The 25,331-nt window shown below is 50.3% G+C and overlaps 1 protein-coding gene across 3 annotated transcripts in view; it reads left to right on the top strand.

The window, feature by feature from the left end:
* Nucleotides 1-7,570: 7,570 nt before the first annotated feature.
* ppp1r14d (protein phosphatase 1 regulatory inhibitor subunit 14D) overlaps nucleotides 7,571-25,331 on the top strand; it is a 126,293-nt gene continuing 108,532 nt past the window's right edge. The window contains exon 1 of one of the 3 annotated variants that reach the window (XM_086003632.1): nucleotides 7,571-7,936. In XM_086003632.1, coding sequence (XP_085859758.1) covers nucleotides 7,757-7,936 — 180 coding nt within the window. In that variant the 5' untranslated portion in view covers nucleotides 7,571-7,756. The remainder of the gene's footprint in view (nucleotides 7,937-25,331) is intronic. The other 2 variants (XM_086003633.1, XM_086003631.1) reach the window with 2 other exon arrangements.

Genomic DNA, 25,331 nt, shown 5'->3' with positions numbered 1-25,331 from the left:
CACTAGAGACCTGGAGTCGGTATAAATGTTAACAGTTTGATCAGTAGCCAATATACAAGCTCAGGTAAGAGCGAAGAGTTCTGATTGTTGCGCTGAAAAGGATTGAGGTAGTGAGAGTGCCTCCACAATCGAGTGATCATCTGATATGGCATATCCAGCCCTAGGTGATCCTTTATCATCCCTAAGGGCCGATCCATCTACGTAGAATACCAAGTCACTATTAGGAACAGGAGTTTCAGATAAATCTGTTCGGGGCTTAGTAGCTAACTGGGTAACCGTGTCACAGCAGTGTGGGATTCCGCCTCTTCTGTTGGTAGCAGCGTGGCTGGATTCAAAACTGAACATCTTTGAATTATGAGATTGGAGTTGGATAACAGTGCAACCTCATATTTGCTACTACGGGCTGATGTTAGATGCTGAGTGGCGTATTTTGATAGCAGTACTTCCACTGAATGTGGTACAAACAAAACAGTTCGGTGATTAAGCGTGATGCCTTGAGCCTGTTGTACAGCATAATAGGCAGCAGCTAGAATTGGCAGGCATCCAGGCAGGCCGCATGCAACGGGATCCAATTGAGTAACTGTCTTTTATAGTCGTGTCTTTTCCCGTGCCTTCATAAAAGGCAGTGCAATGCAGATTCATGTGCCAGCTGTTCTTGTAAAAGGCACATAGTACATCTATCGGTCGGAACATGTATCTGCAGTCCCTTTTCTGAACAAATTATTGTTGCCTGCATTTTGCACAACAAGTCTCTCCCTAAAAGGTTCATGGGGGCGTTGTCTGATAACAAAAAAGCATGTTGGCCAGAAAAATTATCTGCTCGTATTTGTAACGGTTGTGACCATGTCAGAGTCTGTGAGACACCAGAAAGTCCTATGCAGGTAACATCCTTGTCAGTGCATGGAATTCCTGTAGCATATTGTTTTGTCAATAGTGAGGTTGTGGCTCCTGTGTCGACGAGAAAAGGGGCTTTCTTGCCTTGCATATTTATGGATAGATATGGCTCATCTCTAGAATTTAGCGATACTAGTGGTAATTGGAGAGTGTGGGTATTGTTCGGGGCCGTTTCTCCGTGTCATGCTGAATAATTTTGCCCTGGGTATCCGAATTGTCCTTCTGTATTTTGACCTCCCCAAGGATTCCCTGTTGTAAAGCCTGCTTGTGGACGAGTGTGAACCTGGGCTTGGGTATTTACATTGTTGGGTGCACCTTCCCAACCTTGAGTGTGCGGTTTTGGGTAAGGGCAATTGGCTTTCCAGTGGCCGATCAGACCACAATTAAAACATGAGCTTGTATTTCCTCCTCCGTTCCACTGGCCCCTGCCACCACCTCCTCTACCCCTGCCTCTGAATCTGCCTCTGTTATACCCTCTACCTCGTCCCCTGTTTTGACCCTGGTAGTAAATAGTAGTCGGGGCTGGAGAAGCTGCCTGCTCCATTAACAAAGAAATTTTACTCTTTTGGTCTTTATTCCTTTCCTGTATTCCTTTCAAGATTTGTGTCAATTCAGGAATGGTTTTATGTCTCCAGTCAAGGCAAACTAAAGTCAACGGTTCCTTAAGTTCTGTTCTGAGGCCGTTTACAAGGGCGTTAATTAAAGGGATTTGGTAATTTTCTTTTGTCATACCCGAATGCTGTCCCATAACTGTTTCAATTCTTTCTATATAATCCTCAACGTCTTCATCCCTTTTCTGAGTTGTCTCAATTATCTTATCTAGTGTTGATTATATTCTCCTGACTTACAGCACTGGGGTCGGGTGATTCACCACCCGCTGCGCCTTGTTGTTGCACTTTGTATTCAGGAGGCGGGGCTGGTCTTCTGAACCATCCCTGATCCTCGTTATCACTGGAATGAGTCATGGGCATGGGAGGATATTCACAGGGAGGAGCGGTAGGCTTCGGGTTTTGTCTTAAAGGCATTAGTGTAACCTTTTCTTGTTTAATCAATTTATTCATTAGAACTCTTTTCTTATTTTTGTTCTCAATTTTACTAGCTAATATGCTGCGTTCCTTACGTTTTTCTGCTTCCCTTTTCCAATCTGAGAAGGCAGACCAATTTACTGATTTAGCACCCCTTCTATGTGGGTCTCTGCCTGCTAGGCAGTTTTCTAGACACGTGATTCTGTCTAGATTGAATGTACCATCCAAGGGGAAAGGGTGCCTGTCTTTCTTTGTCCATTTAGCCCACTTAGATAAATCATTTGTGGATATCTGACCATAGTAGGTAAAGACATAAGAAGCGGGAGTTCCTTTTTTTTTCTGGGATCTTGCTCCGTGCAGCTTCCATCTTAGTTTGTATGTTTTTTTTTTTAACTAGGCTCTCTTCTTCTAGATCGCAAGTTTCACCCCTTACCCCCTTACGATTATTACTGACTGTCCAAAGGACCACAAGTGATGAAAAATAACAAGTAATAACAACAGTCAAAGAAATGATAAGCAATGCAGCTGCCCAAACAGGCAAACAGACCAAATATTCAGACATTTATCTTATACTTTAAACTAAACAAATAGTCAATTCTCAGTTTGCGTTGTACGCCACTACAAGCTGAGTCCTTAACGTTTAACTTATACTTTATCTGAGAGTTTTCTGTCTTAATGTTGTCAATAGTCAACAAAATGGAAAACAATGGTTGCGATAATTCTTAACCTCTATGTTCATATAAAATCCTTATGCTTTAATGCGAGGGGCTTGAACCCTCGTAGAAGGTATCTCAACGGAGAAAAATCCTGAACCTGATAATACAGATCTTAAAAAATTACAGTGACAATTCTCAAATGATACTTTCTGCTGCGGGACTCAGCCCCGGCTCAAGGGACCCACCCTTGATCAAGGGACCCACCCTTGATACTGCAGTTTTAACTTGGTACCTTATCTGTCTGGGACTCAGCCCTGTCGACTTTCCTCTTGCCTTCTTTGCCCGATACTTTTTTTCTTTAAAGACTTGAGTTGTCAGTATTCTCCTCCTTTCAGTGGTCAACAATAAAAGAAGCAAAAGTTACAGGATTCAACTCAAGTCCGGTGGAACCTCCAAGTAATACTGTCGAAGTCTCGACTCCCGAGTAAGACTCTTTAAACACAAAGTATCGTTAAAGACAGGCTTTATTTGCTTGCAAGGGAAGAGTTGTGTAGACAAGGGCTATATCAGACCTCTTCGAAGTAATACAGAATTTGTAACATATTTATACAGTACAGAAACAAAACAGGCTTTCTAAGCCACATGACATAGTATTGAATCATACCTGATTACAAAGGCACAGACCTTGCGAATTATTGGAACAACGTATTCCAGGCTTCATTAGAATAACGAACAGAAATACCTTGAGATAAGATTAATTAATCCTTTATTATGGGATCCTTCTGTTCTCCCACTGTACCAACTGAGCCTGTGGGCTGATGTTTACCTTATCCTGTCCTTGGCTATTTGTTTGGTAAACGAGGCTCCTTGTTAAGCTTGTCACAGATAAGGAGTATGTATGTCTCATCCCCTTGCCTTTAGTGAATCATGCTGTCAGCCATTTGAGTTTTTATTCTATGCCTAGGAAGCCATTTTGTGTCTAAGTGAGAAACTGTACTTCCACAGCTGCTGAACTGTCAAAAGTTGCAGCCTCTGCTTTCTGGTCTGGAGAGCTCTCTAACTGAGTCTGAGTAGAAGGACTCAAGTTAGAAGACAGATTGTCAGTGTTTGACTGCTTCACAGAGCTGTCAAATGCTGATTTTTCATCTGTCAAAAGCTCTTGACAGATGAAATGTCAATCGCTGACATCACCAGTAACCAGGTGTCCCTTAATTGGCCTGCTGAGCCCACTGGGCAGGCTTAACAAGGTCAATCAAGGGAAAATAGCGTGGGTTGGCCACAAGTCGATGGAGGCGGGACTACAACCCAAAAAGTGGGAGACCCACCTCCAAAAGCTTCCCATTGACAAAATCGAGTCCATTGTATGTGAAGGTCTTTGGGATATTTGTGAGATATGTCATGTGGCTCTAAGTGTCAGCTGTGGCTCAGATCATCATGCTCTAGCCTCTGAGTCACAATAGTTGTAGGTTCAAGTCCCATTCCAAATACTTGAGCATAAAATCTAGGCTGACACTTCAGTGTTGTGAAAGAGTGCTGTCTTTCAGATGAGATCTCAAACCGAAATCTTTGCGAATAGAAGTAAAAAAAAATCCCATGGCACTGTTTTGAAGAAGAGTACTCCCCAGTGTCCTGGCCAAGATTTATCCCTCAACCAACATTACAAAAAAATGCTCTTTTCACCAATAGGAGGAGCTCGCTTCACCAATAGGAGCTCTCTTCACCAATAGGAGGAGCTCTCTTCATAAAAACTGACTGTAAAAGCTTCTATAGATTTGTGAAGAGAAAAAGATTGGTGAAGTCAAGTGTAGGTCACTTGCAGTCAGAATCAGGGGCATTTATAATGGGGAACAAAGAAATGGCAGACCAATTAAAGACATACTTTGGTTCTGTCTTCACAAAGGAGGACACAAATAACCTCCCAGAGATGTCGGGGAACATAGGGTCTAATGAGAGGGAGGAACTGAATGAAATCAGTATTTGTAGGGAAATGGTGTTCGGGAAATTGACGGGATTGAAGGCCGATAAATCCCCAGGGCCTGATAATCTACATCCTAGCGTACTTAAGGAAGTGGCCCTAGAAATAGTAGATGCATTGCTGGTCATCTTCCAAAATTCGATAGACTCTGCAACAGTTCCCATGGATTGGAGGGTAGCTATGTAACCCCACTATTCAAAAAAGTGAGAGAAAACGGGGAATTATAAACCAGTAAGCCTGACATCGGTAGTGGGGAAAATGCTAGAGTCCATTATAAAAGATATAATAGCAGAGCACTTGGAAAACAGTGACAGGATCAGACAAAGTCAACATGGATTTACAAAAGGTAAATCTTGCTTGACTAATCTACTGGAATTTTTTGAGGATGTAACTGGTAGAATAGATAAGGGAGAATCAGTGGATGTGGTGTATTTGGACTTTCAGAAGGCTTTCGATAAGGTCCCGCATAAGAGATTAGTGTGCAAAGTTAAAGCACATGTGATTGGGGGTAAGGTACTGACTTGGATAGAGAACTGGTTGGCAGACAGGAAGCAAAGAGTTGTAGTCCCGCCTCCCGAATGGCAGGCAGTGACTCACAATATATATTAATGATCTAGACGAGGGAACTAGATGTAATATCTCCAAGTTTGCAGATGACACAAAGCTGGGTGGGCATGTGTGCTGTGAGGAGGACGCAGAGAAAATCCAGTATGATTTGGACAGGTTGGGTGATTGGGCAGAAGCATGGCAGATGCAGTATATTGTGGATAAATGCGAGGTTATCCACTTTGGTGGCAAAAACAGGAAGGCAGATTATTATCTGAACGGCAATTGATTGGGAGAAGGGGAAGTGCAACAAGACCTGGGTGTCCGTGTGCACTAGTCGCTGAAGGTAAGCATGCAGGTGCAGCAGGCGGTTAAGAAAGCAAATGGTATGTTGGCCTTCATAGCGAGAGGACTCAAGTACAGGAACAGGGTGTCTTGCTGCAGTTGTACAGGGCCTTGGTGAGACCACACCTTGAGTATTTTGTGCAGTTTTGGTCTCTCCACCAAGTAATTGCTCTCTTCACCAATAGAGGGCACTCTCATCACCAATAGGAGGAGCTCTCTTCACCAATAGGAGGAGCTCTCTTCACCAATAGGAGGAGCTCTCTTCAGCAATAGAAGGAGCTTTCTTCACCAATAGAAGGAGCTTTCTTCACCAATAGGAGGAGCTCTCTTCACCAATAGGAGGAGCTCTCTTCACCAATAGAAGGAGCTTTCTTCACCAATAGGAGGAGCTCTCTTCACCAATAGGAGGAGCTCTCTTCACCAATAGAAGGAGCTTTCTTCACCAATAGGAGGAGCTTTCTTCACCAATAGGAGGAGTTCTCTTCACCAATAGGAGGAGTTCTCTTCACCAATAGAAGGAGCTTTCTTCACCAATAGGAGGAGCTTTCTTCACCAATAGGAGGAGCTCTCTTCACCAGTAGGAGCTCTCTTCACCAAAAGGAGCTCTCTTCACCAATAGGCGCTCTCTTCACCAATAGGAGCTCTCTTCACCAATAGGAGCTGTCGTCACCAATTGGAGCTCACTTCACCGATATTAATTACTCTCTTCACCGACAGGACCTGCTCTCCACCAATAGGAGGAGCTTTCTTCACCAATGCTAATTGCTCTGTTCACCAATAGAAGGTGTGCTCCACCAATATGAGGAGCTCTCCACCAATAAGACAGCTCTCCACCAATGGGAGGAATTCTCTTCACCAATAGGACACACTCCCCACCAATAGGAGGAGCTCTCTTCACCAATGGAAGGCAACCTCTTCACCAACAGGAGGAGTTCTCTTCACCAATAGGAGGAGTTCTCTTCACCAATAGGACACACTCCCCACCAATAGGAGGAGTTCTCTTCACCAATAGAAGGCAATCTCTTCACCAACAGGAGGAGTTCTCTTCACCAATAGAAGGAGCTCTCTTCACCAATAGGAGGAGTTCTCTTCACCAATAGGAGGAGCTCTCTTCACCAATAGGAGGAGTTCTCTTCACCAATAGGAGGAGCTCTCTTCACCAATAGAAGGAGCTCTCTTCACCAATAGGAGGAGCTCTCTTCACCAATAGAAGGCAATCTCTTCACCAACAGGAGGAGTCCTCTTCACCAATAGGAGGAGTTCTCTTCACCAATAGAAGGAGCTCTCTTCACCAATAGGAGGAGCTCTCTTCACCAATAGGACACGCTCTCCACCAATAGGAGGAGCTCTCTTCACCAATAGGAGGAGCTCCTTTCACCAATGCTAATTGCTCTGTTCACCAATGGGAGGCGCTCTCTTTACCAATAGAAGAAGCTCCCTCCGCCAATAGACGGAGCTCTCCCCACCTATAGAAGGAGCTCTCCACCAATAGGAGGAGCTGTCTTCACCAATTGTAATTACTCTCTTCACTAATAAGAGGCAATCTCTTCACCAAATCAGCAGGCCCCATTCAGGTTCTGAATCTGTGCTGTCTGGTGAATTATTGTTAATCTACTTATACCGATAAGTTTATATGAAAAATAGGGAAACTACCTGTGGTATGATAAATATCAGTGATAAAATGTTAACATTTCTGCAACAAACTACAACTTTAAGAATGCAACAACAATAACTTGCATCTATATAGCACATTAACGTTGCAAAGCCTCCCAAGGTGCTTCACAGGAGCGTTATCAAACACAATTCAACACGAGCCACATACGGAGATATTAAGACAGGTGACCAAAAGCTTAGTCAAAGAGGTAGGTTTTAAGGAGCGTCTTAAAGGATGAGAGAGGTAGAGAGACGGAGAGGTTCAGGGAGGGAGTTCCTGAAAATCTTAAGAAATAAGACTGCTATTCAAACTGCTGATCTGTGAGCTGCTTGATTAGCTCTGGATGAATCGGTTATATCACGTAGCAACCGTCGATTTTAATCTGTGAAGCTTTATTACCGCAATAATCATTGAATCAACAGCATTTCATGCTGACAAGACTGGGACTGTGCCATTGTTTTCTCAGAGTATTTTATGTCCAGACTGTCACACAGACTGCGTTTCAGTGCTGGTGTCTCCCATCTGCCAGTGAAGAGAAGGGGGAGGGGGAAGGGAGTGACGGCTGCACTCCTCTTGATCTCACACGCATGCACAGGGCTGCTGCAGCTCAAACCGCAAGGTGTCTTATTGCACTGATCAGTCAAGTCAGGTCTGTCCCACGATGGCGGAGCCCAGCACGCAGTCCCGCGTCTACTTCCAGTCCCCCAGCAAGGAAGAGGAGCCTCAGTCGCAGCGGAAACTGGGCAAGTTCACGGTCCGGTACGACAGGAAGGACCTGCAGAGGAGACTGGACATCGAGGAGTGGCTGGACTTTCAGCTCCACCAGTTGTACGGGTGTGAGGTGAGTGCCCAGTGCGGCTAATCCCTCACCTTGACTCAGGTTCGGCCTGCGTGTGGATACTAAAGAGCTCATGCTGGTTTATTATTAACTCCTGGCGTGGTTACGGGTCTTTCAGAGAAATACTGTGGAGAATAAAACCGGCCATCTCCAGCACCCTTTCAGGAGCTAGGCTGTGTTAGGTGAAGACCTGGTCGAACATCTATGAATGCAAACCATTTAATTGTGGCTTTATAACGCCAGTGTGAAGAGTCTGTGAACCACAAATTGGATTAAGAAGTAAAACACATTTGTAACACAAAGCTGCTGTTCTGGAATGGGCTATGCTGAGTCTTATAGAGATTTCTGAATTACCATGTTTGACTACATGGCTCAGACTGATGGAATCACTATGGATCAGCAATCTTATTGAAAGTGCTGTGTTTGTGTGTCTGTGGGAATGTGGGTCCGTGGGAGTTTGGGAATGTGGGTGCGTGTGGGTCTATGGGAGTGAGGGTCAGTGGGAATGTGTGGGTCTGTGGGAATGTGTGGGTCAGTGGGAGTGTGGGAGTGTGTGGGTCTGTGGGAGTGTGTGGGTCTGTGGGAGTCTGTGGGAGTGTGTGGGTCTGTGGGAGTGTGTGGGTCTGTGGGTCTGTGGGAGTGTGTGGGTCTGTGGGAGTGTGTGGGCCTGTGGGAGTGTCTGGGAGTGTGAGGGTCAGTGGGAGTGTGTGGGAGTGTGTGGGTCTGTGGGAGTGTGTGGGAGTGTGTGAGTCTGTGGGAGCCTGTGGGTCTGTGGGAGTGTGTGGGCCTGTGGGCCTGTAGGAGTGTCTGGGAGTGTGAGGGTCAGTGGGAGTATGTGGGAGTGTGTGGGTCTGTGGGAGTGTGTGGGAGTATGTGGGTCTGTGGGAGTGTGTGGGTCTGTGGGTCTGTGGGAGTGCCTGGGAGTGTGAGGGTCAGTGGGAGTATGTGGGAGTGTGTGGGTCTGTGGGAGTGTGTGGGAGTGTGTGGGTCTGTGGGAGTGTGTGGGTCTGTGGAGTGTGTGAGTCTGTGGGAGTGTGTGGGAGTGTGTGGGTCTGTGGGAGTGTGTGGGTCTGTGGGAGTGTGTGGGAGTGTGTGGGTCTGTGGAGTGTGTGAGTCTGTGGGAGTGTGTGGGAGTGTGTGGGTCTGTGGGAGTGTGTGGGTCTGTGGGAGTGTGTGGGAGTGTGTGGGTCTGTGGGAGTGTGTGAGTCTGTGGGTCTGTGGAAGTGTGTGGGCCTGTGGGTCTGTGGGAGTGTCTGGGAGTGTGAGGGTCAGTGGGAGTGTGTGGGTCTGTGGGAGTGTGTGGGAGTGTGTGGGTCTGTGGGAATCTGTGGGTCTGTGGGAGTCTGTGAGAGTGTGCGGGTCTGTGGCAGTGTGTGGGTCTGTGGGAGTGCGGGAGTGTGTGGGAGTGTGTGGGTCTGTGGGCTTGTGGGAGTGTGTGTGTGTGTGTGCGTCTGTGGGAGTGTGCGGGTCTGTGGGAGTGTGCGGGTCTGTGGGAGTGTGTGGGAGTGTGTGGGTCTGTGGGAGTGTGTGGGTCTGTGGGAGTGTGTGGGTCTGTGGGCTTGTGGGAGTGTGTGGGAGTGTGTGCGTCTGGGAATGTATGGGTCTGTGTGAATGTGCGGGTCTGTGGGAGTGTGTGGGAGTGCGTGGGTCTGTGGGAGTGTGTGGGAGTGTGTGGGTTTGTGGGAGTGTGTGGGTCTGTGGGAGTGTGTGGATCTGTGGGAGTGTGTGGGTCTGTGGGAGTGTGTGGATCTGTGGGAGTGTGTGGGTCTGTGGGAGTGTGTGGGTCTGTGGGCTTGTGGGAGTGTGTGGGAGTGTGTGCGTCTGGGAATGTATGGGTCTGTGTGAATGTGCGGGTCTGTGGGAGTGTGTGGGAGTGCGTGGGAGTGTGTCGGTCTGTGGGAGTGTGTGGGAGTGTGTGGGTTTGTGGGAGTGTGTGGGTCTGTGGGAGTGTGTGGATCTGTGGGAGTGTGGAGAGGAGAGAAGCTGTATAACACTGGCGGCACGCTATGTTACAGCTTGCCATGAACAGAGAGACAACCAGTAAACTAAGAAAAGAATATGTATAAACAATGCGAATGTATATTTATACACTCCGGGATATACCTGTTTATACACTGTATGAATAGAACTGCGTTTATGTGGTAAACCATAAATGTATTTTGATGCTTTGGCAACATAAGATGTAACTTATCATGCCAATAAAGCGATTTGAATTGTGAATTGTGAATTGTGTGGGTCTGTGGGAGTGTGTAGATCTCTGGGAGTGTGTGGATCTGTGGGAGTGTGTGGGAGTGTGTGGGTCCGTGGGAGTGTTTGGATCTGTGGGAGTGTGTGGGTCTGTGAGAGTGTGTGGGAGTGTGTGGGAGTCTGTGGGAGTGTGTGGGAGTGTGGGGGTCTGTGGGAGTGTGCGGGTCTGTGGGAGTGTGTGGGAGTGTCTGGGTCTTTGGGAGTTAGTGGAAGTGTGCGGGAGTGTGTGGGTCTGTGGGAGTGTGTGGGAGTTTCTGTGTCTGTGGGAGTGTGTGGGAGTGTCTGTGTCTTTGGGAGTGTCTGGGTCTGTGGGTGTGTGTGCGTCTGTGGGAGTGCGTGGGTCTGTGGGAGTGTGCGGGTCTGTGGGAGTGTGTGAGTCTGTGGGAGGGTCTGTGGGTGTGTGTGCGTCTGTGGTAGTGTGTGGGTCTGTGGGAGTGTGTGGGAGTGTGTGTATTTGTGGGAGTCTGTGGGTCTGTGGGAGAGTGTGGGTCTCTGGGCGTGTGCGGGTCTGTGGGAGTGTGTGGGCCTGTGGGAGTGTGCAGGTCTGTGGGAGTGTGTGGGAGTGTGCGGGTCTGTGGGAGTGTCCGGGTCTGTGGGAGTGTGCGGGTCTGTGGGAGTGTGCGGGTCTGTGGGAGTGTGCGGGTCTGTGGGAGTGTGCGGGTCTGTGGGCCTGTGGGAGTGTGCGTGTCTGTGGGAGTGTGCGGGTCTGTGGGCGTGTGCGGGTCTGTGGGAGTGTGCGGGTCTTTGGGAGTGTGCGGGTCTGTGGGAGTGTGCGGGTCTGTGGGAGTGTGCGGGTCTGTGGGCCTGTGGGAGTGTGCGGGCCTGTGGGAGTGTGCGGGCCTGTGGGAGTGTGCGGGCCTGTGGGAGTGTGCGGGCCTGTGGGAGGATGCGGGCGTGTGGGAGGGTGCGGGCGTGTGGGTGTGATGAAATATATTCCATTCATCACTGCCTGTGACTGTGGTCGGTTTCAGTGTCATTTCCCTTCCCCCAGTCCTCATTGTATTATGTATTGGAATGTGCTGGAATGTGCTGTGTGTAGGGCTCCGCCCATACCTGGCCCCTTTTGTAAGCTGGCTCAGTCTGGCCTCAGCCTCCAGAAGGAAGACATCTCTCTCTTTTACGTGTTACTTTCTAAGTTAATAAAAGCCTTGTTTTGTTTCGCTAACATCGAGTCTCAGAACTTATTGAGGCACATCAATTTTATTAACTTATTTTTCAACACTATGGACCAACTCCTGAAACCCGAACGTTTGGATTTGGATCAACATGCTCCGGACGCATCAGCACGCTTCGGACACTGGTTTGAGTGTATGGAATTCTTCCTGGACAATTCCGCAGCCGTCAAAGACGCTACGGACGCTGCGAGGATGAGACTCGGAATTCTGCGGAATTGGGTAAGCCACCGGGTTTACCCCCTCATCCAAGACGCCGATACGTACCTGGCCGCCTGCGACATCTTAAAGGCGCATTACCAGCAGCCTACGAATGAGGTGTATGCTAGGCATCTACTCGCTACTCGCGCACAGCGACCTGGGGAATCGGTGGAGGAGTTCCTAAGCATCCTGAAAATGCTTGGCAAAGACTGTAAGTGCCAAGATGTAAAAGCCGCAGTGTACACCGACGAGCTTGTTCACGATGCCTTTATCACAGGCCTCAGCTCCACTTACATCCGGCAAAGACTGCTGGAAAAAACGGGGTTGGACCTGAAACAGGCTGCGGACACCGCGCGGTCCCTGGATGTGGCCCAGAGAAACTCGGACGCCTACTCTTCAGCCCGCGCCGTCCACGCCACCACGTGCGCACCGAGGGCGCCGCCATCTTGGAAGGCATCTTCCCCGCCCGGCAGCCCGACACCGGCGGGGCCCAGCTCTCCCCCCAGAAGCCCTACGACAGCCGCGACGCATCAGGGACCCAACTGCTACTTCTGCGGGCAGCCAAAGCACACCAGAAACCTGTGCCCGGCGAAAGGCACCACCTGCTTTAAGTGCGGTAAGAAGGGGCACTTCGGGAAGGTGTGCAGAGGGAACCCCGCCGGAAAACCAACCGCCGGAAAACCCGCAACCGCCGCGTGTGCGCCGTGGGAGCGGCCATCTTGGACACCATCTTGCCCGACCTCGTGGGGTCCGCCATCTTATGAGCAGACAGCGTGGACGCCATCTTGTATCGATCAGGGCCCTACAGTGGCATCGGTCACAGTGGACCAGACCAGGCCGCACCCGCTATCCAAATCAATGGTGGACATCGAGGTAAACGGGTGCCGGGTTAAATGCTTAATTGACAGTGGAAGCACGGAGAGTTTTATCCACCCTGAACTGGCACAGCAACTCTCCCTAAAGGTGGTCCCTACTCAGGGTACCATCTCTATGGCTGATAAAACCCAGACATCGACCATTCTGGGTTACTGCACGGTACAATTGGGCGTTAACGGAAATGTATACGATAATTTTAAAGTGTTAATCATGAAGAACCTATGTGCGAGCGTGATCTTGGGCCTGGATTTCCAGTGCAACCACCAAAGCATCACGCTCAAGTACGGTGGGACCCAGCCGCCCCTCACAGTGTGCGGTCTGGCTACCCTGAAGGTAAAGCCACCTTCGCTATTCGCGAACCTTACCCCTAACTGCCGGCCAATAGCGACCAAAAGCAGGAGGTACAGCTGGGAGGACAGGCGGTTTATCGCGACCGAGGTAGACAGGCTCCTGAAAGAGCGCATTATTGAACGCAGCAACAGCCCGTGGCGCGCCCAAGTGGTAGTGGTAAGGGGTAGCGAGAAGAAACGGATGGTGATCGACTATAGTCAAACAATCAACAGGTACACCCAACTAGACGCCTACCCGCTACCCCGCATATCAGAAATGGTGAACCAAATCGCCCAATACCGGGTGTTCTCCACCATCGACCTCAAGTCAGCGTACCACCAGCTCCCTATCAGACCAGAGGACCGCCCGTACACCGCCTTCGAGGCGAACGGACGCCTCTACCAATTCCTCAGAGTCCCCTTTGGGGTGACGAATGGGGTCTCGGTCTTTCAGAGGGAGATGGACCGCATGGTCGATGACCACCACTTGCAGGCAACCTTCCCCTACCTCGACAACGTCACCATCTGCGGCCACAATCAGCAGGATCACGACTCGAACCTCGAGAGGTTCCTGGAAACCGCACAAAAACTCAACCTCACCTACAACGAGGACAAGTGCGTTTTCAACACCACGCGCCTCTGCATACTAGGCAGCGTGGTGGAGAATGGGGAAATCGGACCAGACCCCGAACGATTGCGCCCCCTACGGGAGCTGCCCCTGCCCAACACTCCCAAAGCCCTGAAAAGGTGCCTGGGGTTATTTTCTTATTATTCCCAATGGGTCCCCAACTACTCCGACAAAGCCCGCCCCCTCTTGAAAGCATCCTCTTTTCCGCTCTCTGCTGAGGCCCACGCCGCCTTCAAAAGCATTAAGCAGGATATTGAGCGGGCCACGCTACAGGCAGTGGACGAGAACACTCCATTTCAAGTGGAAAGTGATGCGTCTGACTTCGCCTTGGCGGCCACCCTCAACCAGGCGGGGCGGCCCGTAGCTTTCTTCTCGAGGACCCTCCAAGGCCCCGAGATCAGACACTCCTCCGTGGAAAAGGAGGCCCAAGCCATCGTGGAGGCAGTGCGCCACTGGCGCCACTACCTAGCCGGCAAACGCTTCACCCTACTTACCGACCAGCGGTCGGTAGCGTTTATGTTCAACAATAAACAGAGGGGGAAGATTAAAAATGATAAGATTCTTAGGTGGCGGATCGAGCTCTCCACCTTCGAGTACGACACCATTTACCGGCCAGGGGCCCTTAACGAATCCCCTGACGCCCTCTCACGAGGGATGTGTGCCAGCGCCACCGGGGATCGGCTACAGACCCTCCACAACGACCTCTGCCACCCAGGGGTCACACGGCTGTTCCACTTCATAAAGTCCCGTAACTTACCCTACTCGATTGAGGAAGTTCGGTCTCTGACCAGGAACTGCCGCACTTGCGCTGAGTGCAAGCCTCGGTTCTACCGCCCAGATAGAGCCCACTTAATCAAAGCTACACGGCCCTTTGAGCGGCTCAACTTAGATTTCAAGGGCCCCCTCCCGTCCGTCGACCGCAATGTTTACTTCCTGAACATTGTGGACGAATACTCCCGGTTCCCATTCGCCTTCCCCTGCCCAGACATGACCAGCGCCACGGTCATTAAATGCCTCAACAGCCTGTTCTGCCTGTTCGGTATGCCGAGCTACACCCATACGGATAGGGGGGCGTCCTTCATGAGTGAAGAGCTACGCCAGTACATGCTGTCCAAGGGGATCGCCACGAGCCGTACCACCAGCTACAACCCCCGGGGTAACGGCCAGGTGGAGCGAGAGAACGGGACAGTGTGGAAAGCAGTCACTCTAGCTCTAAGGACCAAGGGCCTCCCTATCTCCCGCTGGCAGGAAGTCCTCTCGGATGTGCTCCATTCGATACGGTTGCTATTGTGTACGGCCACTAATGCCACGCCTCATGAACGTATGTTTGTCTTTCCCCGGAAATCCACCTCAGGCATATCCATGCCGTCATGGCTCTCCACCCCAGGTCCGGTACTCGTGCGAAGGCATGTGAGGGGCCACAAGACGGACCCTCTCGTGGAGCCAGTACACCTACTCCACGCCAACCCCCAATACGCATATGTCCGGCACGCCGACGGAAGGGAGGACACCGTGTCCATTAAAGACGTCGCCCCAGCCGGCATCGACAACAACCACGGCAATAGCAGCGACAACGATCACAGCAATTCTTACCCACCCACTACTCTTTTCAACGATCACAGCAACCCTTACCCACCCACTACTCTTTCATCACCCCCGGAAGAACATCGACCAACGGCACCCCCACCAACTACCCCTTCAACAACCCTGGCGGCACCCCCGGCAGAGACCCAGGAGGCTACCGGGGACACCCAGCCGACACCCGCGGCACCACGTCGGTCGCAGAGGACTCTCAAACCCCTGAACAGACTAAATCTATAGAAGGGGTGAATGTGATGAAATATATTCCATTCATCACTGCCTGTGACTGTGGTCGGTTTCAGTGTCATTTCCCTTCCCCCAGTCCTCATTGTATTATGTATTGGAATGTGCTGGAATGTGCTGTGTGTAGGGCTCCGCCCATACCTGGCCCCTTTTGTAAGCTGGCTCAGTCTGGCCTCAGCCTCCAGAAGGAAGACATCTCTCTCTTTTACGTGTTACTTTCTAAGTTAATAAAAGCCTTGTTTTGTTTCGCTAACATCGAGTCTCGGAACTTATTGAGGCACATCAGTGGGAGGGTGCGGGCGTGTGGGAGGGTGCGGGCGTGTGGGAGTGTACGGGCGTGTGGGAGTGTGCGGGCGTGTGGGAGTGTGCGGGCCTGTGGGAGTGCGGGTCTGTGGGAGTGTGCGGGTCTGTGGGAGTGTGTGGGCCTGTGGGAGTGTGTGGGTCTGTGGGAGTTTGCGGTCTGTGGGTGTGTGCAGGAGTGTCTGGGCCTTTGGGAGTGTGTGTTGTTGTGTATGTACCTTTAAGGGGGGAACTATTTTTACAGCTCCTGTATACTGTACTACCGGCAGTGACCACACCTGTATATAAACCCTGAGTAGGGATCTGTACGTTTAGTTTTCGAGCAACCCTCATCCAGTAAACACCTGTTGATTGTTCCTCCACAGTCTCTGTCTATTTACTAACGGATGTTAGATCGGTGAATCTTTCACTAAAGAGATGGAGACTGCAGATCAACAATCAACAGTGTTTACTGGCTGAGGGTAGTCTAAAAACTGAAAGTACAGAAGCCTGTTATGGCTTTATATACAGGTGTGGTCACTGCCGGTACTACAGTATAAAAGCAGTTCTCTCTTAAAGGTACATACACAACAATTCCTCCCCTTTTAGATTAACAGTACCATAACATTCATTTCACAATTAACACTTTTAACATGCAAAATTAACTGAAAATAGTCCATTTATAAATTCAGTCTTGGGGCGGCTTCCTGATCCTTTCTGGATAGCGCCTTTCCTGAGTGTCTTGCTCTTGGTGCGGAGGCAATTCTGGCCCCCGGTCGTCGGTTGGTTCATCAGCTTCTGATGCTACTGTTTCTGGGGTAGATGCTATCGGTATGTCGTGTTCATCACCAGGTACGCGGGACATGGGGTTGACTCATTCCTGTGACGCTGGGATCTGGTCGACATGGCGTCTCACAATGTTCTCCCCGACATCCACGGTGTACATTAGTGGCCCCTGCCTTGTGCATATCGTTCCGGGTTGCGATTTCTCTGTTCGGCAGTCGCGGGCCAAGACTGGTTGTCCTACATTGAAGCTCCTTGTCGGCTTCTCATTGATGTGCTGGAATTGCTTATTCTCAACATTTCTTCGCACATTTGGTCTGAGCAAATCCAGACGAGATCTCAACCTTCGGTTAAAGAACATCATGGCTGGGGTCTGGTTGGTAACTGCATGTGTCGCATTTCGGTAGGCTAACAGGAAATTGTCCACCTTATGCTGCAGTGGACTGTCGTCATCGCACATAGCCCTTACTGCCTTTTTAAAGGTTTGTACGAACCTCTTGGCCAATCCATTTGTGGCTGGATGATACGGGGCGGATGTGTAATGCCTTACCCCATTCCTTCTCATAAATTTCTGAAACTCTTCGGACACAAACTGTGGTCCATTATCAGAGCAAATCTGCTCTGGCAAGCCATTCCTGGCAAATATGGTCCGTAGGACTGCAATCGTTTTCTCCGTAGTGGTGGAGGACATTTTGATCACCTCAGGCCATTTCGAATGCGCATCCACTGCTATTAAGAACATTGAGTCCATGAATGGACCAGCAAAATCAATATGCACCCGTTGCCATGGAGAGGAGGGCCACTCCCATGGGTGTAAAGGGGCATGTGGTGGTGCGTTTTGGACCTTCTGGCATCCTGGGCAGCTCTTTGTTAGGTCCTCGATTTGTTGATCGATCCCCGGCCACCACACATAAGCCCTAGCAAGGCCTTTCATTTTCACCCCTCCCAGATGGCCTTCGTGAAGCTCATTGAGCACTCTCTCCCTTAACTTGGGTGGAATTACCACTCGGGATCCACACATCACTGTCCCCTGGCATACTGACAGCTGTTCTCTTCTGGATGAGAATGCTGGCAACAGTGAGTCGCTATGTGTTGGCCATCCCTTCACCATTAATCATATACCCGAGACAGTGTCGGATCATTTCGGGTCTCCTTCTCTATATCCGCGTTAGTTACTGGCAAGCGTTCAATTATCGACGAATAAAATATATCGACAGGGTCCACTGCAGGTGCTTCCTCCACAGTAGGCAGTGGCAGGCGTGATAGCCCATCAGCGTTTCCATGCTGTTTCGTGCCCTTATGCTCTATTTCATATTGGTTCGCCCCTAGAAAAAGGGACCATCTTTGTAGCCGTTGTGCAGTCATCACCGGAACGCCCTTCTTTGGATTAAAGATGGAAACAATGGTTGGTGGTCAGTCAGCAAGGTGAACTTCTGCCCATGCAGATAGTGGTTGAATTTTTTTACTCCCCATACTAGGCTGAGGGCCTCCCTGTCAATCTGGGCGTAGTTGCGCTCGCCTGAGGTTAGTGACCGAGACGCAAAGGCTACTGGCCTCTCCAACCCGTCTAGGAATTTGTGCAACAGCACCGCTCCAATACCATAGGGTGATGCATCACACGCCAACCGAATTGGTAGTGCTGGGTTGAAATGGGCCAATACCTCTTTTGATGTGATCAATTCTTTGCACTTCTGGAAAGCTCGTTTACATTCGTCATTCCACTTCCATGGTACCCCCGTCTGCAGTAGGGTGTTCAGTGGGTGTAATACTGTAGACAAATTTGGTAAGAACTTATGGTAATAGTTCACCAGTCCGAGGAACGACCTCAGTTGTGACTCATTTTCTGGTGCCGGAGCCTTGACTACTGCCTCAATCTTTTATGGCGACTTATGTAACCCCTCTTCATCAATAACGTGGCCACAATACGAGATCTGCTTCTGGAAAAACTCGCATTTGTGGCGATTAGCTCGTAGCCCATATCCCTTCAATCTAGTGAGCACCTGCTCCAGGTTGGCGAGGTGATCACTGTCATTTTCGCCCGTGACCAGGATGTCGTCCAAATAACACTGGGTCCCTGGAATCCCTTGCAGGACTTGATCCATTGCCCTTTGCCAAATAGCCGGAGCCGAAGCTACCCTGAACACCAGCCGGTTATATTGGTAGAGACCTTTGTGAGTGTTGATCGTGAGGTATTGTTTCGAGGCTTCTTCTACCTCCATTTGCAGGTACGCCTGGGCCAGATCAATCTTCGTGAAGCGTTTTCCTCCAGATAGCAAGGCGAAAATATCTTCTATCCGCGGAAGCGGATATTGTACTGTGTGAAGGACTGGGTTCACTGTCACCTTGAAGTCCCCACAGATGCGAACCTTCTTTGGCTCCCCAGGTGTATTACTCAACGACCTCTTCATTACAGGAACGATGGGTGTAGCCCACTCACTCCAGTCCACTTTGGACAGTACTCCTGAATGTTCCAACCCTTCCAGCTCTGCTTCGACGGCTGGGCGGATCGCATAAGGCACCGGTCTGACCTTAAAAAACTTTGGGCTTGCATTTTCCTCTATTTTAATCATTGCTGTTATGCCTTTTAGTGTTCCGAGTCCCTCCTGGAACACTTCTTGTGCGTCAGTTAGCATTTTTGACAGTCTGTGTCACTTTTCTGTTCGTCTGAACTACTCTCCGTCACCTTATGTACCTTTTTGTACTTCTCCTGTGGAGATTTCTTGCTGCTGGTTTTCTTCCCCGACCTGCAGACTCTTGCTATGTGTCCTACTTTTCCACACTGTCTGCACACTTGGTCCTTGAACCAGCAATCCTTCTGGTCGTGTGTTGTTTTGCCGCAGCGATAACACATCCCTGCTCCATATGACATTTCATTGGTGCCATGTTCTTGCGGTCTCCGCTGTAGCTCTGCAGCGCCCCGTGCAGCTGCTTCGTGTGATACTGCCATGCTGAAAGCCTTGTCCAGCGTAAGATCCTTTTCTGATAGAAGCCGTTTCTGGGTTCCTTCACTTTGAAGCCCACACACAAACTTGTCCCTTAACGTATCTGCTAGTCCCATTCCAAACTGGCAGTGTTTTGATAGCTTGCGCAGTTCCGTTAAATTCAGCATTACTTTCGTCTTTATGCTGCTTCCTTTTGTGAAACTTAAATCTTTCTGCTATCAGCAGCGGTGTGGGGTTTAAGTGGTCCTGTAGGATTTCCACTATGCTTTCGAAATCCTTATCCACTGGCTTCTCTGGGGTTATTAGGTTTCGCAGTAAGCCATACGTTTTTGCACCCATGGAATTCAACAAAACCAGTGCTTTCCTGGCATCTGGCACTTCATTCGCCTTGCAGTACACCTCAATGTGTTCCACATATGTCGCCCAATCTTCGACTTCATTGTTGAACGCTGTGACACTGCCACTCTTCTGCATCCCTGGGTGTGGTTAGACTGGCTAAAATGGTGTCTCCCGCGCTTCCCTTTCTTCTCGCGCTCGCCCTTCTTCTCCGCTGTGGTTTCTAAAATGGCGTCTCCCGCTCTCACTGCTCAGCCCTTAAGCCCTGGCTGCACTCTGCGCATTTTACTGTACGCCTCTCCCGATGCCGCCGCTCGGTGCTAAACCCCGGCTGTGCTTTACTCTCTCTCTCTCTTTTTTGTTTTCCCGTCGACGCCACTCGGTCTTCAACCCCCGGCTGCGCCCTGTGCGCTTTACCCTCTCTCTTACCCCGTCGATGCTGCTCGGCCTTTTCTGTGCCGTCGGTCGGCTCCAGCCGCCGCTGTCCGGGAAGGGTCTGTGCTGTACCTGTTGCCAGCCTGTTGTTGGATCGTCGTGGCTGGAGAACCAAGCCCGGCTCTCAACAGCCTCCCCTGCAATGCTCACTCTCTGCCGGATGACTGGGCGGTTGCTCGTGGTCGACGCCCGTGCTTCTGGCCTCGACTTCTTCCACTGTCCTCCAGGAGCGAATCGTTGGGAGGAAATGCAGAGTTGCAGGTAGGTTCGAATCGACCTCGTCGCCACTGTTAGATCCGTGAATCTTTCAATAAAAAGACAGAGACTGCAGATCAACAATCAACAGTGTTTACTGGCTGAGGGTAGTCTAAAAACTGAAAGTACAGAAGCCTGCTACGGCTTTATATACAGGTGTGGTCACTGCCGGCACTACAGTATAAAAGCAGTTCTCTCTTAAAGGTACATACACAACAACGGACACCATACCTCAAGATTCACAGATTTAACAGTGGCGACGACGAGTGGATTCAAACCTACCTGCAACTCTGTAGAAGAAGGCCGATTGCAGGAATACGGGCGTCGGCCATCCGGAGAAAACTTCAACATCGCAGAGGAGGCTGTGGAGAGCTGGGCTTGTGAAAAAGGCCAAACAGCATTGACGGGGTAAGAAAGAGGGTGAAGCGCACAGCGCGCGGCCGGGGCTGAGGACCGAGCGACAGGAAAAAAAAAGAAAGAAGGAAAAAGGGAGAAAAGAAGAGAGAGAGAGGGTGGAGCGCACAGCGCGCAGCCGGTGTTCAGGCCCGAACGGCGTCGGAGAGAGAGGCGCACGGGAGGGGCGAGCAGAGCGCGCAGCCGGAGTTCAGAGGCTGAGCCCCAGCGGAGAAGAAGTGAGCAGAGCACGCAGCCGGAGTTCAGAGGCTGAGCCGCAGCGGAGAAGAAGGGGAAGCGCGGGAGACGCCATTTTCTTTTGGAGCCACAGCGGAAAAGAAGGGGAAGCGCGGGAGATGCCATTTTGAGCCGGCGGAGAAGAAGGGAGAGCGCGGGAGACGCCATTTTTCTTTGCCAGTCTAACCACACCGAGGGATGCAGAAGAGTGGCAGTGTCACAGCATTCGACAATGAAGTCGAAGATTGGACGACATATGTCGAACGCATAGAGGTGCACTGCAGGGCGAATGAAGTGCCTGATGCCAGGGAAGCACTGGTATTGTTGAATTCCATGGGTGCAAAAACGTATGGTTTACTGCAAAACCTAATAACCCCAGAGAAGCCAGTGGAAAAGGATTTTGAAAGCACAGTGGCAATCCTACAGGCCACTTAAACCCCACACCGCTCCTGATAGCAGAAAGATTTAAGTTTCACAAAAGGAAGCAGCATAAAGACGAAAGTAATGCTGAGTATCTAACGGAACTGCGCAAGCTATCAAAACACTGCCAGTTTGGAACGGGACTAGCTGATACTTTAAGGGACAAGTTTGTGTGTGGGCTTCAAAGTGAAGGAACCCAGAAACGGCTTCTATCAGAAAAGGATCTTACGCTGGACACGGCTTTCAGCATTGCAGTATCACATGAAGCAGCAGCACGGGGCGCTGCAGAGATACAATGGAGACCGCAAGAATATGGCACAAATGAAATGTCATACGGAATAGTAAAGTGCTATCGCTGCGGCAGAACAACACATGACCATAAGGATTGTTGGTTCAAGGACCAAGTGTGCAGACAGTGTGGAAAAGTAGGACACAGAGCAGGAGTCTGCAGGTCGGAAAAGAAAACCAGCAGCAAGAAATCTCCACAGGAGAAGTACAAAAAGGTACATAAGGTGACGGAGAGTAGTTCAGACGAACAGGAAAGTTATACAGACTCCGGAAGCAAGGAGCTGGGTTCTCTGGAACTACATAATGTAACCAAAATGGAGGATCACCAAACTATCTGGGTCACGCTCAAGATAGACGGAGTCCAAGTGAAAATGGAATTGGACACAGGATCAGCCCTAACAGTCATAAACTGAAGGGACTACAAGCGGCTATTCTCACATATACCCTTGAGAGATACAGAGATTGTCTTGAAGATGTACACGGAAAAAAAAGTCTACCCCAAAGGAAAAATAAGGGTGGACGTGATATACAATGGCAAGGAAACACCAAAAATGGACATATATGTATTGCTAGATGGAGGACCACCACTACTAGGACGTGAATGGATCCGGAAGATACCATTAGATTGGCATTCCATACAAGCACTGACGGTAGATGCCAAAAAGGATGACGACGTCACACCTGGGCGACTGTCAAAAATGCTAACTGACGCACAAGAAGTGTGCCAGGAGGGACTCGGAACACAAAAAGACATAACAGCAACAACCAAAATAGAGGAAAATGCGAGCCCAAAGTTTTTGAAGGCCAGACCGGTGCCTTATGCGATCCGCCCAGCCGTCGAAGCAGAGCTGGAAGGTTTGGAACATTCTGGAGTACTGTCCAACGTGGACGGGAGCGAGGGGGCTACACCCGTCGTTCCTGTAATGAAGAGGTCGTTCCTCGGGCTGGTGAACTACTACCATAAGTTCTTGCCGAATTTGTCTACAGTACTACACCCACTGAACACCCTACTGCAAATGGGGGTACCATGGAAGTGGAATGACGAAGGTAAACGAGCTTTCCAGAAGTGCAAAGAATTGATCATATCAAAAGAGGTGTTGGCTCATTTCAATCCAGCACTACCAATTCAGTTGGCGTGTGATGCATCACCCTATGGTATTGGAGCGGTGCTGTCGCACAAATTCCCGGATGGCTCGGAGAGGCCAGTAGCCTTTGCGTCTCGGTCACTAACCTCAGCCGAGCGTAGCTACGCCCAGATCGACAGGGAGGCCCTCAGCCTAGTGTGGGGAGTGAAAAAGTTCAACCACTATCTACACGGGCAGAAGTTCACCTTGCTGACTGACCACCAACCACTTGTCTCCATCTTCAATCCAAACAAGGGCGTTCCAGTGATGACTGCGCAATGGCTACAAAGGGAGGAAGCACCAGCAGTGGACCCTGTCGAAATATTTTATTCGACTATAATTGAACGCTTGCCAGTAACTAACGCTGGTATAGAGAAGGAGACCCGAAATGACCCGACACTGTCTCGGGTATATGATTTGACGGTGAAGGGATGGCCAAAACATGGCAAATCACTGTTGCCAGCATTCTCATCCAGAAGAGAACAGCTGTCAGTATGCCAGGGGACCTTGATGTGTGGATCCCGAGTGGTAATTCCACCCAAGTTAAGGGAGAGAGTGCTCAATGAGCTTCACGACGGCCATCTGGGAGGAGTGAAAATGAAAAGCCTTGCAAGGGCTTATGTGTGGTGGCCAAGGATCGATCAGCAAATCGAGGACCTGACAAACAGCTGCTCAGGATGCCAGAAGGTCCAAAATGCACCACCACATGCCCCTCTACACCCATGGGAGTGGCCCTCCTCTCCATGGCAACCAAGAACGATATGCACACGGCAGGGGCCACTAATGTACACAGTGGATGTTTGGGGAGAATATTGTGAGGCGCCATGTCGACCAGATCCTAGAGTCACAGGAACGAGTCAACCCCATGTCTCGCATACCTGGTGATGAACCAACCGACGACAGAGGGCCAGAATTGCCTCCGCACCAAGAGCAAGACACTCAGGAAAGGCGCTAGCCAGAAAGCCGCCCCAAAGACTGAATTTATAAATGGACTATTTTCAGTTAATGTGGCATGTTAAAAGTGTTAATTGTAATTAGTTGATATTTACTTGTTAAATGAATGTTATGGTACTGTTAATCTAAAAGGGGAGGAATTGTTGTGTATGTACCTTTAAGGGGAGAACTACTTTTACAGCTCCTGTATACTGTAGTACCGGCAGTGACCACATCTGTATATAAACCCTGAGTAGGGATCTGTACGTTTAGTTTTCGAGCAACCCTCATCCAGTAAACACCTGTTGATTGTTCCTCCACAGTCTCTGTCTATTTACTAACGGACACCATACCTCAAGATTCACAGATTTAACATGTGGGAGTGTGTGTGTCTGTGGGAGTTTCTGGGTCCGTGGGAGTGTGTGGGAGTTTCTGGGTCTTTGGGAGTGAGTGGGTCTGTGGGAGTTTGTGGGAGTGTGCGGGAGTGTGTGGTTCTGTGGGAGTGTGCGGGTCTTTGGGAGTGTGTGGGCCTGTGGTAGTGTGTGGGCCTGTGGGAGTGTGTGGGTCTGTGGGTGTCTGGGGGAGTCTGTGGAAGTGTGTAGTTCTGTGGGAATGTGTGGGTCTTTGGGAATGTGTGTGTCTGTGGGTGTATGCGAGTCTGTGGGAGTCTGTGGGTCTGTGGGAATGTGTGGGTCTGTGGGAGTGTTTGGGAGTGTGCCCGTCTGTGGGATTGTGTGGGTCTGTGGGAGTGTGTGGGTCTGTGGGAGTTTTTGGTCTGTGGGATTGTGCGGGTCTGCGGGAGTGTGTGGGTCTGTGGGAGTGTGCGGCTCAGTGGGCGTGTGTGGTCTGAGGGAGAATGTAGGAATGTGTGGGTCTGTGGGAGTGTTTGGGTGTCTGTGGGTCTGTGGGAGTCTGCGGGGCTGTGGGAGTGTGTCTGTCTGTGAGTGTTGTGGGTCTGTCGGAGTGTATGGGAGTGTGTGGGTCTGTGGGTGTGTGTGTGTCTGTGGGAGTCTGTGGGTCTGTGGGAGTGTGTGCGTTCTGTGGGAATGTGTGGCTCTTTGGGAATGTGTGTGTGTGTGGAAGTGTGCGGGTCTGTGGGAGTGTGCGGGTCTGTGGGAGTTTCTGGGTCTTTGGGAGTGTGTGGGTCTGTGGGAGTGTGTGGGTCTGTGGGAGTGTGTGGTTTGGTGGCAGAGTGTGGGTCTGTGGGAGTGTGCGGGTCGGTTGGACTGTGTGGGAGTGTGTGGCAGTGTGTGGGTCTGTGGGAGTGTGTGGGTCCGTGGGAGTGTGTGGGTCTGTGGGAGTCTCTGGGTCTGTGGGAGTGTGTGGTTCTGTGGGAGTGTGCGGGTCTTTGGGAGTGTGTGGGTCTGTGGGAGTATGTCGGAGTGTGTGGGAATGTGTGGGTCTGTGGGAGTATGTGGGAGTGTGTGGGAGTGTGTGGGTCTGTGGGAGTGTGTGGGTCTGTGGGAGTGTGCGGGTCTGTGGGACTGTGTGTGAGTCTGTGGGAGTGTGCGTATCTGTGGGTGTTTGTGGGCCTGTGGGACTGTGTGGGTCTGTGGGAGTGTGTGGGAGTGTGTGGGTCTGTGGGAGTGTGTGGGTCTGTGGGAGTGTGCGGGTCTGTGGGACTGTGTGTGAGTCTGTGGGAGTGTGCGTATCTGTGGGTGTTTGTGGGCCTGTGGGACTGTGTGGGTCTGTGGGA

This window comes from Somniosus microcephalus, chromosome 12 (assembly GCF_052327205.1).
Source record: "Somniosus microcephalus isolate GS21.2 chromosome 12, FLI_Smic_1.0, whole genome shotgun sequence".
In the NCBI taxonomy this organism is placed as follows: domain Eukaryota; kingdom Metazoa; phylum Chordata; class Chondrichthyes; order Squaliformes; family Somniosidae; genus Somniosus; species Somniosus microcephalus.
The sequence above is the reverse complement of the archived record's forward strand: the minus strand, read 5'-3'. Positions and strand labels throughout refer to the sequence as shown.